The sequence below is a fragment of the Egretta garzetta genome, unplaced genomic scaffold (genome assembly GCF_000687185.1).
Source record: "Egretta garzetta isolate BGI_Z169 unplaced genomic scaffold, ASM68718v1 scaffold827, whole genome shotgun sequence".
NCBI lineage: Eukaryota > Metazoa > Chordata > Aves > Pelecaniformes > Ardeidae > Egretta > Egretta garzetta.
In genome coordinates this window covers 81,936-96,593 of record NW_009260280.1, presented here as the reverse complement: position 1 = coordinate 96,593, position 14,658 = coordinate 81,936, and the positions used below count along the sequence as shown (strand labels likewise).

Here is a 14,658-nt window from a genome sequence, read left to right as displayed (position 1 = left end):
CTTTGATTTGAAAGCTTGCAGTCTCCAAGACTGGACCTTTTTGGGTTTGGTCCAGTAATGCTTAGGCGAGATAATTTTGATAGTAAAGATGGGAAATTGAGGTATGGAGCCACACAGAGAAAGAAGGATAAAAAATTCAGTCTGACTAGGGCAAAACCCCTCTACTCCACTCTGTGATGACTGTATGCTGTGCCAATGGGGATAAACCCCGCGGCTTCTCAGCATGGATGAAGGTGAGCAAGTAGGACTGGTCTGAGGCAGCAATGAGCAAAAGGGGGCTTGAATCATAGAATCATGGAATGTTTTGGGTTGGAAGGGACCCCTAGAGGTCATCTAGTCCAACCACCCTGCAGTGAGCAGGGACTTCTCCCCCCAGCCTGTATTGATACCGGGGGTTACCCCGGGCCAGGTGCAGGACCATGCGCTTGGCCTTATGGAACCTCATGAGGTTCACACAGGCCCACCTCTCCAGCTTCTCCAGGTCTCTTTGGATGACATCCCGTCCTTCTGGCATATCAACCACACCACTCTTCTTGGTGTCATCTGCAAACTTGCTGAGGGTACACTCAATCTCACTAAGTCATATATTAAACAGCATCGGTCCCAGTACGGACCCCTGAGGGACACCATTTGTCACTGGTCTCCATCTGGACTTCGAGCCGTTGACCACTGTGCTCTGGATACAACCATCCAACCAATTCCTTGTCCACTGAACGGTTCACCCATCAAATCCATCTCTCTCCCAATTTAGAGAGAAGGGTGTTGTGAGGGACTGTGTCAAAGGCTTTGCAGAAGTCCAGATAGATGATGTCTGTTGGTTTTCCCTTGTCCACTGTTGTCACACCATCATAGAAGGCCACTGGGTTCGTCAGGCAGGACTTGCCCATGGTGAAGCCATGCTGGCTATCTCAAATGCACTGTTTGGAGCCAAGATCTGCAGCCTGCAGGATCACCGAGGCCTGTGGGGCTGTGTGAGTACGACAGCCCTGGGGAGGGCTCAGCCTCACGGTCCAGAAGGAGCAAGGAAGCTATGGAAGGGCAGAGGCCAGGAGATGCCACCAGCACTGCATTGCTGCAGCCACGGAGCCAAGGCTGTGGAATGCTGTCTCTGTCAGCAGCGTTGGCACTCTCAGCACGCTTTTGGCTGGCCATCTCTTTGCTGTTACTAGTGTATTTATTGCCAGGGTTACCTGCTGCTGTTGAAGAGTGTGGCTAATTTGAGAAACTTGTTTTCTCTTTTTAACTGCCAGATAATTTAATTAGTTACAGTTAGGCACCTGAAATTCTTGATCCCTGGTTTATTTACGCAATCTTCAAAGCTCTTATAAGAATTTAAGCATGATACCTGAAAGGAGAATCTGAGAAATTAATTTTGCAGGGAGAGTTTCTCTGATGCCTTTTGCAAGATGGACCTGATGAATGAGTACATTTTTATTTCTCTTTATTACTGATGAATATCACTGATTGCCCATCAGAGTCGAATATGGGAGTGGAATAGTCAGGGGAGGAGAGGAAAGAAGGAGGGAGGCAGACAGAGAATTTAACAAAAATGGGGTTTATAGTCTGTTATAAGAAAAAAAAAACAAAAAAACCTGAAAACAAAAGGCATCCAATGAGACAAGGGACTAGAAGTCGGAAAGCATGGTTAAGTGCTGATGAATGCATGGAGCATGTTCTGCTAATGCTAAATGGCGTGAGAAGCAGGAGATAGGAACATGATGGGATTTGGGAAGAAACTTTACTATTGGGCAAGTAATCTGTTTTTTCTTCTTTTTTTTTTAAACAAAAAGGTTTGAAGATTACATACCCGGAATAAGTTCTTTTTCCAATTTTGAGCCCTAGTCCCATGAGAAAGTATACCCATTAGTACGATTTGTTTTCTATGAGCAGTTCAGAAACAAAAATGGAAAGGTGATACTCTGAATTTATGTATTTTATTGTCTGGTCTTCTGTATCTTAATGGGGAGCCTGCAATGGTAGGTTCTGGTACTTCTTCACAGTTATTGCAGTCAGTATCTGCAGAGTCTCGGGAGCAAACTGCCTGTAGCTAAGTACTGGCATTTCATCTTGTCTTAAATGTTGAGCTCTACTTAGTGTCATTTTTACTGTACTAAGGGAATTTAAGAAAATGTAGTGGATGTGAGCCTTTCTTACAACGTATGAGTTGTTAATTTAGTTATGGAAAACACTGACAATAAGTATTTCAGAAATTAGTGTTCCAGTATGGAAAAAAAAAAAAAATGAGGATAAAGTCTTGGTTTTGCTATCTGAAACACAAAGTGCAGTATGCGTGGTGTGTGGTACTGTAAGAGGAAATAATATAAAACAATCTTCTGGCTCTTTCAGGAGCAAGGTATGCATAGGGATAAAATCAGAGTTATTGCTATTGCTAGTAAAATTGCTTACGGATAAAGAAACAAAGAATAAAGACACAAATCTACGAGGCAAAATAGATGATATAAGGATTACACCCAGGAGCTTCTGACCTGAACTGTTGTAAAATTCCAAACCCAAAAATTTTGATGCGTAAAAGTATTTTTCAGCAGTGAGGAGATACGTAAACTGTCTATCAGTCAATATGAAAATTGTTTACTCATTAATAATATATCACTATAAATTTGAGTTTCCTGACTATTAATTCACCTTCTGTGTGTATCGTTCTCATAGTTGGCAGTTTGTTTGTTGATTAGATCTAATGTTGCTGTTCAGTAATTATTCCTGGTTTTAAAAGAAAATAGCTCTTTTAATGTTTTGCATATCTTGAAGGATTTTTTCTTAAAAAAAACAGTCTAATTATGAGAGTTGCTAATACTAAATTAAGCTAATGTTTTGTGTTCTTCTATGGAATGTTTATTTTCCTTTACCTACAGCATTTAATGATCACATCTCTGCAGGTGGATTCTTATATCCTTAAGTTATAGTTACCTTAACATACTCCTGGTCTTAGCCAATTTTTTGACTAAATTAGTGTACCTTGCTACACACAACTTTGAACACTTTTTTTGGGGGTAAAGCTTCTTGACTCTGGTAGTCAGGCAACCCCCTTGCTAGAGAACAAGCATACGGAAAGGATTGAGCACAATATTTAACTTCTCAGTAGAAGAAATCCTCTTCATGGCTGCTCTCCCCCAGCTCATTTATGTTTCTTGTGTCGTTAGCTGTTTTGGGGAGATCTGTTCTCAATCGGTTATCACAGAATGGCAAAGGTTGGAAGGGACTTCGGGAGATCATCCAGTCCAACCCCCTTGCTAAGGCAGGTTCACCTAGAGCATGTTACAAAGGACTTCGTCCAGGCGGGCTTTGAATATCTTCAGAGAAGGAGACTCCACAACCCCCCTGGGCAGCCTGTTTCAGGGCTCTGTCACCCTCAAGGTAAAGAAGTTTTTCCTCACATTCAACTGGAACCTCTTATGCTTCAGTTTGTGCCCATTGTCCTGGCGCTGGGCACCGCTGAGAACAGTCTGGCTAATGTTCTGGCTTCTGCCTGAGTAGCAATATTCTGTAGAATTATATGCAAATACTCTTTAGATTTTACTCTCTACTTCTGGGTGGGAAGTACTATAGTAGTAGTTCAGTCAAAATAATTGATCTGAGTTCTGATTGCTTGAGTTGGCAATTCAGATGTATGTAAAAGGTACTGTCCAGACCAAGTCACTGTTGAGGGAATGCGGAAGAGTACTCACTGCAGTCATTTAGTTAGGAAACTTTAACAGCAAATGTTTGGCTTTTCATTAGTGGCACAGTGTTAGTCAAAAAGAAGTTCTTGTCTAATTTTGCTTTTAATTCTCTTCTGAAAGTGAACATGGGAAGGATTTCACAGAATCATAGAATGTTTTGGGTTGGAAGGGACCCCTAGAGGTCATCCAGTCCAACCCCCCATTTCCATGAGCAGACTGGGGAGAATGATTTTAAAAACCCCTGGTTCCTGCTCTGTGTAGAAAATATGTTTGAGAAGAAAATGTATGAGAGAAAACAAAATGGTTAGTTTTGATAAAACATTTCTTGTCAGTGTAGTAGGTGCTATTAATCATAGAATCATAGAATCGTTTAGGTTGGAAAAGACCTTAAAGATCATCAAGTCCAACCGTTAACCTAACCCTGGCATCCCACTGGTGCTGTTGGCTGAGTCGTGTCATCTGGGACTTACCCTCAGAAACACTTCAGTTTCCTTTTCTTCATCAAGAGAACGAAGGACCAATGAAGTTGTAAAAAATCTATCAAGCCAGAGTCATCATACAGGTTAAACAATTTATCCCTATTTTTACTACTGAATTTCCAGAATGCAACTCTGCTTAAAAACAAGAATATCCCCCCCAGTCCATAGATATTCTGGATTCCAGATCTGTCTGGTTAACAATCAGCTTCTTTTCCTGGCAGCCCGCCCTGAGAGGCCGGTGTACTCCATCCTTCCTTCCTTTTCTTTTTTATGGATCATCCGCAGGCAAAATTATGTTCGTAGTGACAACCTGCCGTTTCTTTTTGGTCTGCAGTGATGCAGTTTGGAGAAATCTAATAAATTCTGTTGGTATTTGTCAAGATGAATAGAATCTGCAGCTCAGTCTGTTATTTGTGTAGGTTTGACAAGGCCACTGGAATAAGTGTACAACATTATTTAAATCCGGGGCTGTAGCATTTGGACTGTTCTTTGCAGGTACTGTGGGAGAGAGTGGTAAATTGTTTTAAATTGGAGCTTTGTAAGTTTATGAAAGTGTAGGATTTTTTTTTTTTTCTATCCTAAAGATAGAAAATCAATCTTTCATATTGTATGTGGAGTTGTTTCCAAGGAACGTGTGTGTAGAGGGGTTTAAAGGAGGTTGAACTGGGGGTTTTTTTACATCCTGTTCATATTTTATGAATCCTAAGCAATAAAACTTTCTCTGATCACCTGAAGGCTCCCAAAAAAAATTACTTCCTTCAGTCAGGCTCCCCCCTACGCATACGTCTCCCCTCGGGATGTAAAGTCTGCCTGATGTTTTATCTTTGTGCATGTGTGTGTACGTTCCTAGGAAGCCTGCAAATTATCATGGCCAGAGAAAGAATACAAGTTCGGGTGTTCTGTGGTTCTCAGAGATATTCAAAGTCTCTTATGTCCCCAGTATTAAATGTCCCCACTTAGATCTTACATCTTGAGTGAGAACAGATGTCCTCCTGTTGTCTAGATTAATAAAAAACCGTTAGGTTTTCTTTTTCCTGTTCTCTAGCACGGGGTGTGGGACACACGCAGGGTCAAAACCAAGTTTTCTTTGACAAATTCCTCACTACAACAGGGACCAAGATTGTGATGATGCCCTTAAACTCTCCTGCTCACCCACGGGGTGTAATGGTTGTAGTTTTTAGCCTTTTTCTGGACGTTTTTCATTTGGAATTGGCTGTTAGGAAGGGGTTTGCATCTGGAATGATAATGCTCCATGACCATTCGAACTAACATTTATTACGTGTTTACCTGTAATTATATGGGACTGGGCTTAATAAAGCAGCCCTGCGCCATGTAGAATAAGCCATGGATCCACAGCACAGTAGCTTTCCCAAGCAGAATAATGAGTGTTACAGCAATAACACAGAACACCCATAGCCAGGGTTTTCACAGGTCACCTAATTGAAATTGAAGTCCGTTCTCACATTACGATGTATAAGCACTGTCACATCCCTGTACTGGTGGCATTTAGCTCTGATTTTTATTAAATGGTCCAGCTGGTGAATTAGAATGAAGTACGTTTTGAATGGGTTGGCGCTTTTTTATTTTTGGATTTCATATTGATTAGCTTTCCTGAAATAACATAAACTTGAGTTAATTAACTACAAATTAGGAATTGACACAGAGTGGACGGGTATGTGCAGAGTGCCCGGTGAAGGTTTTTATTTGTATTATAAGGTGACTCTCATGAATTTTAATGGAACTATATTAGGAATTGGAGTTAGCCCACTTAAAAGCAAGCTGGAAATAGGCAAAACATTTAAATGTGTGCATGCAGCAAAACATTAAACTCTTTGATTTTGGTATTTAAATCATTGGATTGTGGTTATTTTAAGAAATTGATTGTATCCATGTTTCTGTTCCTTCAGCCAAACTTAGAAAGAGAAAGATGTCAAACAAATTTTTTTTGTAAATTAGAAAATCCTTAGATTGTTCCTTAGAGCTTATGAAAAAATTTAACAGACTTCATAAAATCTTTTATAAATCTTCAGTTGAAAGGGAGATTACTTTTCACAGTCTGAGGATTGATGACGTCTGATAAATATAATTTGTTTCCTGGATAAGTTGTTGACTTGGAGGTTTGGGGCTTTTTTTTTGTTTGTTTGTTTTTGTGTGTTTTGTTTTGTTTTGTTTTGTTTTTAATAAAGAATAAGCTAAAAGCTAATCCAAGAGGAAATAGTCATTTTTTCTAAACCTTTTTAAGAAACAGCTGTCCTTCTAGACATAGGCTTCACCGTATCACCATAGAGTAGAGGTCTGTCTCTTCCTCTGTCCTTGCTCTGAGACTTGGCAATAGCAGGTGACTAGGGGCCAGAATAAGTGCTGAGAAAGAAGCCAGTGACGTTTCCCAAATTCTTACCTTCCTTCCAGCAAATTATATTTCAGGAATTTAATGAAAGAATAGGTGGTTTATAGTCTCTGGATGACTCAAAGGTTTGTTCTGAGCTTGAACACTAATGATGACATTGGAACTGGTATGCTGGGAAGCTTCCCACATGCTATTCATTAAGGAAAAAGACGTGGAGCCCAAAATTTCATCACAAAGTGTCAGTACTACTGAGAGTAATGAGTGCATAAGACTAATGCTAAAGAATCATCTTCATTTTTAGTATTTGCAAGCTAATCATGTTCTAAAAAATGAACATCAAAGGAAGACAAGGTTCATGCGATAGATCTGGTCAACAGTGTTGTTTTAATCTGTTCATCAATGGAGATGAGCATATGTTTACAGAGACCTGATGCTTTTGGTTTTGTGTAATCTTTGTCTGTCCACGCTCAAAATCTTTAAAGCTTTTCCATTTGATTATGAAGGTAATGAAGTGGTGAATATTTTTCAAGAGTATGAAAGAGTATATAATTTAATAAACCCTTCTAAGCAAAAATAAGCTCTTCATTTTTTCTATGTTAAATGTGGTATGGAGAGGAATTATATAAAGGGAAGTCCAGCTGACTTTGTTCTGTACTCCTTAGTTTTTGAAAGGATTAGGAAAAAGAGCAACCGTTTACATAAGATGCAGTTACTTGTTAGATTGCCTTTTTTCTTGAGGTAATAGAATGGATGGGTTAGGAAGGCAAATTCTTGAGGGCATAGGAACTTTGGTGGTAAATCACTTCTATGGTCTAATTTAATTAAACTTGTGAAATGCACAGTAATGAAACATAGCTCATAAGTAACTTTTATTTCTTTAGACACTGGAAGCCATTTTGAATTTTAAGTACTCCGGTGGACCAGGACATGTTGAAGGATACTACAGGAACCTTTCGCTGGGCCTTCATGTAGAAGTAGAGCCATCCGTTTTCTTTACCCGTGTGAGCACCCTTCCAGCAACAAGGTAAGCATTGTTTTGAACTTTGTATATTTGACTCATTTTCTCTATTATATTGGCTATGACTTAAAGACCATGCTGGAAACTTTCAATATCATCAGCAACATGTAGGTAAAGAATTATGAGAACAAATTTTCAAAATTCCTCATTTAGGAATTTAGCCTCCTTTAACTGTAGACTATGATTAAAGCAATCCATGTGCATTGGATAATTTCTGAGGTTCAAACATTTTTTCATGATGGTTTATTTTACCAGGGACAGGATATCTCTTTCTTTATTGTAAAATTTGATGACTTCTTTCTATATCTCTTCGCTGGTGTGGTGTGGTGTGTGTGTGTTTTATGTTTGTCTGACAGACTCTTACCAAAAATGCATGTGTAAATGATTGTCTTTGAATGTGAGGGATAAATTGTAACCGTTCTCTCCTTTAGTGCTTGCTTTCTCCTGTAAGCCACAGCATAGTTTCATCATTGTTTTAAAAATCATGGCAACAAGTGATGGCAGTCAAATGTCATAATTACTAAAATCTGATTGCCTAAAATTCATCAGCAACTGAGTATGATCAATTTTAATAATTAATTGTTATGATAAAATTCTCATTTGCTGCTGAATACACAGTTCCTGTGCTGTATGGTTTTTATTCATTTTATATTGCTTTACATACTGCTTAAGCAAAGCAGCTTTTGCAAAAACGAATTCTGTAAGTTAATAATTTTACCGATCCTTAATCATCAATTTTTTCTTAATGTAAGTTCACCTTATGCTAGTAGTTAAATACTTCACAGTCATTAAATATTTGGGATGTATTCAAACTCTGGTAATTCCAGAGGTGGCCTTTGAATCGCTGTCATTCAAAAGATGAATAAACGAGCTTGCGTTTGTTGGGAAGAAAGAAGATTGAGAATGGACTTTGTTTCAGTGCATAAGTATTTCTGCGGTATAAGTACCAAGGAGGAGGAAATAGTCTTTTGGATGAAGGATGACGTTAGTGCAAGAAAAAATTGTTACAAATTGGACAGGAATATGCCTTTGTTAAAAATCGCCTTGTACAGCTACCAATTACCAAAGTAGCAGGATTACTGAAAAGAAAGCCAATGTGCATAGTGGGAGCAAGCATTTCGTTTGGTTTAAAGTCTGAAATTACTTCAGTACAATTATGTAATACTACTGCTACTAATAGTTAAGAGTAAACTTCATTTGATCCAAGAGTTTCCTACTGGTCCTAGGACCTTTTTCATGACAGACTTCAGAAATAAAACCCAAAGAGAAGGGAATATAAGTCTAGGAGATACTGGGAGCGTATTTCATTTTCAAGGGAAAGAAATGAGTCACCAGTATCGTATCATTGCAAAAATGTCAAGGATGAATGGACAGCAACAGAGCTTGCAAAACATGATGTGTTCCTGTGAAAAAAAAAGTAAAGCCTCAAGAAGAGTTAACATATCGGGTTGCGGGCTTGAACTTGGAGAAACATGAAGAAAGGTGGACATGTTGGAGAAAGTCTAGAGCAAGAAGAGTGGTAAAATGTGACTTATGCTAAAGTGTAAGTTTAAAGAAACTCTTCGTCTTGCTGAAGCCAAAGAGAGGACTGACCAAGGACTTAAACAAGCTTTTAATTACAATAAATGGCACTGCCAAGAGGATCTGTTTTTCACAACAGGTAATACAGTAAATAATGACCTTCACATATAGAATCATGGAATCATTTAGGTTGGAAAAGACCTTTAAGATCGTCAAGTCCAACCATTAACCTAACACTGCCAAGTCCACCACTAACCCATGTCCCTAAGACATCTTCTAAATGCCCCCAGGATGGGGACTCAACCACTTCCGTGGGCATCCCGTTCCAATGCTTGACAACCCTTTCAGTGAAAAATTCTTTCCTAATGTCCAATCTAAACCTGCCCTGGCACAACTTGAGGCCATTTTCTCTTGTCATAGAATCACAGAACCACACACAATCACAGAATGGCAGGGGTTGGAAGGCACCTCCAGGGATCATCTAGTCCAACTCCCCTGCTAAAGCAGGTTCACGTAGACCAGGGGCTATCACTTGTTACTTCTTGTCCTATCACTTGTTACTAGGGAGAAGAGACCAACACCCACCTCACTACAGCCTCCTTTCAGGCAGTTGTAGGGAGTGATAAGGTCTCCCCTCAGCCTCCTTTTCTCCAGATTTAACAACCCCAGTTCCCTCAGCCGTTCCCCATTAGCCTTGGGCTCCAGACCCCTCACCAGCTTCGCCGCCCTTCTCTGGACATGCTCCAGCCTTCCTCATACAAGCCAGGATGCCGTTGCCCTTCTTGGCCACCTGGGCACACTGCTGGCTCATATTCAGCCAGCTGTCGACCAACACCCCGAGGTCCTTTTCTGCCGGGCAGCTTTCCAGCCACTCTTCCCCAAGCCTGTAGCGTTGTGTGGGGTTGTTGTGACCCAAGTGCAGGACGCAGCACTTGGCCTTGTTGAACCTCATACAGTTGGTCTCAGCCCATCGATCCAGCCTGTCCAGGTCCTTCTGCAGAGCCATCCTACCCTCAAGCAGATCAACACTCTGGCCCAATTTGGTGTCATCTACAAACTGACTGAGGGTGCACTCAATCCCCTCATCCAGATCATCAATAAAGATATTAAACAGAACTGGCCCCAAAACTGAGCCCTGGGGAACACTGTTTGTGACCGGCTGCCAACTGGATTTAACTTTGTATAGCAAGGGAATTTTAGGTTAAGCAAAGATAATGAAACACTGAAATATTTTTTGTAAAAGATGTTTAAAAATGAGACACACAAGATTGTCTCAAACTGATTTTTTTTTATTTAGTAGATCGTGTCCTAAAACTGTATGGCTTTATTGGTAAGCAGGTTTGTCAAGCACTTTGCTGCTTGGAAGTATAGCATAATAGTCATCATTTTATTCCTTTAGGAACCGCTGTAGTCAAGTACATCTAATACTAGCCGGGGAGTCAGAACGCAGTATCCGGAACAGCTGCTTGCAAAATCCCAGGCACCTTATTAATGATGTTCAGAGTTTCATCCCTGCAGTGGCACATTCTTAGGCCTTTGTAAGGTTTTCAAGGTTTAATAAATGATGTCTCTTTATCAACCTGGAAATGCCACAGCATCTATTTTTAATAGTTTTCAAGAAGATTCATTATACGGGTTAAAATACTCAGTTTGCATTTATTATATGTATGTGTAGTCCTCTTCATTCAGTGTCAAGACCGTCCTTTGTACTCGGTCTATGTATACATCTAAATGGGCAGCACGACTGCTTTTTGGTTCATTGCAATTACTTTCCTATAGTCACAGAGTAGCTGGGGTGTGAAGCTGTGAACCTCATGTAAAAGCTTCAAATACAACGCGAGGCTTTCATTTGAACCTCTCTCGTGGGAAAGCTGCCTTTTGGTGCTTGGATTCCCCAGCTGTGTAAGACAAGGTTATCCTACCCCTGCCTTGACCATCTATTCTCAGGAATTCACTATGTGAGCAAAGTAATCCTGAAATCTTTAAAAATAGATTGAGTTGCTAATTCAAAGGTGGAGCTTCTGTGTTGTTCAGCTGTGTACAGTTTCACAAGTCTTATAGCAGCGGGCGCTATATATAGCGGCTCCATTTCAGCCAAGCGCTTCAGCTCATATTGGATGCGTTCGCTTCATTCTTTGCCTGTTCATCATACCAATCGGCATTTAAGGCAGTGGAAACTTCATTTGAAGTGATTTGCTGATTGGAATTGTAGCTAAAGATGTGACTGCTTTTAATCAGGGTGCCAGAAAGCTTTACTGAGCTGGGGGAAAATACCATAATATTTAAATTTCTTTCAGAAATGTTTTATTGCAAGACCTGTCAAAAGGCTATTCAAACATTTTTTTTTTTTTTTGTTACATTAGGTATAGATTGTCTGCTAACTCGTGATTGCATTTTGCTTTTAAGTGCTTCTTATCTCTTGCTGTTTGTTCTATACTATTAGCTTTAGTGATCAGTAACACTAGTCCTTTCCTCCTCTGCTTCCCCGTGTTGATTCTCAACCAGAAGTCATGTGCCATAGGATATTATGTTTGAGAGTGAAAACCAGCAGAAATATGTCAGCTTCCAATCTGCTAAGGATAAATATTTATAATTAAATGAAACAAAGCTTGTTTTTTGACTGTTGATCATCTCTGCCAATATCTGAGACTCCGTGACAGCAAATGATAAGTCAAATTTTGTACTTTTACTTGCTCTGTTAAAATCTTGAATCTGATTTCTTTTTGATTTACAGCTGAGATTTCATTGCTTAAATTCTCTCCGAGGCGCTGAGCTATTTTTGTTTAGTCATTATGAGAAACTTTGTAATTCACCTTCTCAGCTGTCATTTCAGAATGAAAGTTATCATTGCTTTCATTTTCTGGATTCAATTTTTCCCCTTTCTTTTATATTTTTGTTGGTTTTATTTTACATTTTACCTCAACAAAAGTAAGAAACATTAGCTTACTAGCTGGTGGGCTTAAAAAGTCAAAGCAAAATAAAAAACTTTGAACATTGATTCTTCCTTTAGGCCTTTACTGGAAAAAAAGAAGAAAAATGTTAATGAAATCACTCCCTCCTCCCCCAAGTTGTAGCATGAAGATTATGGTTTATGTGAAAGTCTTCGAAACTTAATTGGTATTTCTTTTATTTAGCTGCTTGAGCAGATATGCATGGGAAATATCACTGAAACAGCTGGGGATTTTGGTTTGGTTTTTGTTTTTTCTAAGTATCTAGCCAAAAATTATGTCTTCCACTCATACACAGGTTTCTTTATAGGGAGAAGTTTCATTAACTGCATCTTCAGTATAACATAAGATGTGTTTAATCCTGACAAGAGATCCTTTTAACCTTTATCTGTGCTGGTCTGTAGAGGCATCCGTGGTAGCTTGATGCAGCCCTTAACATGCTGCAGTGCTTAATCTGTTGCCTAATTCTGATTCAGATAGCAGCTCTCCTGTCAGAAGAGATGATGTTCTGTCAGTAAACAGGCGTAATCTGCTCCGAGGTTTTTCACTGGGTATATCAACCTGTGCTCACTCAGCTGCCTGCATCCGAAAAAACTGGCAGAACAGTCTTGGGCTGGGAAATTGTTCATCTCTGATCATGTTACCTGTAATCCTTGATTCTGCTTGTTTGTGTTTGCCCAGAGATGATTGTCCCATGATGAATAATCAAGAATGTAGGTGTTTAAAGCAGCCCAGATACAGGGTATAAGAGATAATGAGTTAAGGTTGGAAGTTTTCCCAGCTTGACCTACAGCTCACTGACCTGCAGATCACTGAAGCCTTAAAGGGCTTCAGGATTTTACTTGCTTCACTGTTTATTTACCATAAAATGCAGATAAATCTATGTAGTAAAATTGTATTCATTGTCTCCTGTAATTGAGCATACCATGTTAGTTGATTCCTTGTCATGTCTCAGCCCCAAAAGTACTGGTGTGATTCCAGGCCCGAAGACAGTTCAGGTACCAGCAGATGACAGACTGCCAGCAGAGATCCAAGGATCTGATCCGAGACTGCCAGTGTAGATCTGATGCTGGCAGTTCAATGTAAGGGAAACACTCCGTTGACAGTTTTATGTGATGCACCTCTTCATTTTGACTTACTTTTAACTCTAAGAAAGTCCACCTGTGCTAGGTAGATTGTCTTGAATTTTCTCCTATATACATGTTCATTCTCTCAAAGGCATTAGCTGCCAGTTTTAGTGGGCACGGAATGTCCTTCCTTCCTTATTGCCTTTATCAAAGAGCAGAGAGCGTGAAAAAAAGCCAGAAAAAGTACTGCATCGCTCCACACATTTGGTAAGAATTCAAGTAAGGCATGCTCTGATGCTATGAGTTGCCTGTTGGTCTCCTTGTGTCCCTTGCCATCAGTAAAAAGTGTCTTAAATAAGAGCCAGCTAGAAAGGTTGGAAAATCTTGGTCTTGCTTATTACAAAGGTGGCGAGATGGTCTGAATTTGTCATTTGGCAAGATGAAGTCAATCTGCAGTGCAACAGGGATGCTGCCTTCACTTTTCGGCAAAGGTCAGAAGCCAAATATGTAAGAATATACTTGTAAATTCTACAAATTCAAGAAGATGAACAAGATAATTTAATTTTTTTTTTATTACTTTTTGAGGCAGTGGAGCTTTCTTCCCATCTTAAAACCACCATACAGCTGATGAGACATCATCTGCAGATCTCTTTTGGCAAGTGCAGAGGCTTAGACTCTGTTCTTGTAATTGAGTCGGGGAAAAAAAGAAAAAGGAACTGCAGCAGGTCTGACACTGTCAAATTCAAAGTGTCAGTTTGCCTAACTGTAGGTTCAAGTTCATTTTCCTTTGTACCATTAATGTATATCACTTAATGAAATGTTATAGTTTTGTAAAGAAGGTGTCGGTTCATGGAATCATAGAGTCAGTTAGGTTGGAAAAGACCTTTAAGATCATCAAGTCCAACCGTTAACCTAACCCTGCCATCCCACCACTAAACCATGTCCCTAAGCACCTCATCTGCCCAGCTTTTAAATACCTCCAGGGATGGGGACTCCACCACTTCCCTGGGCAGCCCGTTCCAACACTTAACAAGCCTTTCTGTGAAAAAATTTTTCCTAATGTCCAACCTAAACCTCCCCTGGCGCAACTTGAGGCCATTTCCTCTCATCCTATCACCCATTGAGGCCATTTCCTCTCATCCTATTACCCATTACCAGGGAGAAGAGACCGACCCCCACCGTGCTACAGCCTCCTGTCAGGTAGTTGTAGAGGGTGATAAGGTGAAGGAGTATCCAAGGCTTCTACATGATATTCAGCCTCAGAAAAGACCCATAATAAAGCCTGCAGTGTGCTCCCTAGTCTTAAGACCTTTCATTGTTTTGTATTTAATGTTAGGATCCAGTTTTTCCAACTCAGTTTCAACAAAGTGTTCGGAGACTTAAAAACAACAGTCTTGGCTATGTTTGAGGGTTCTTAGGGGATCCTCAGTTTGGTGGGTACCGCTTTGGATCTTAATGAAATCAGACATAATTTTTCATTCCAGTTGCCAGGGTTGCCCACCTTTTCACTACAATTAATTGCAACACGGCCTCTTCAGCAGTGTCAGCTTTGGGTTAGAAATCCAGATCATTTTGTATTTACAAGTCATACAAGGGAAAGA

The 14,658-nt window shown here is 39.9% G+C and overlaps 1 protein-coding gene across 1 annotated transcript in view; it reads left to right on the top strand.

The window, feature by feature from the left end:
* The window catches only part of LOC118452669 (trafficking protein particle complex subunit 9-like), a gene marked incomplete at both ends in the record, with an annotated part of 164,296 nt that overhangs the window by 71,925 nt on the left and 77,713 nt on the right, over positions 1-14,658 (top strand). The window contains one exon of the mRNA XM_035897915.1: positions 7,385-7,527. Coding sequence (XP_035753808.1) covers positions 7,385-7,527 — 143 coding nt within the window. The remainder of the gene's footprint in view (positions 1-7,384; positions 7,528-14,658) is intronic.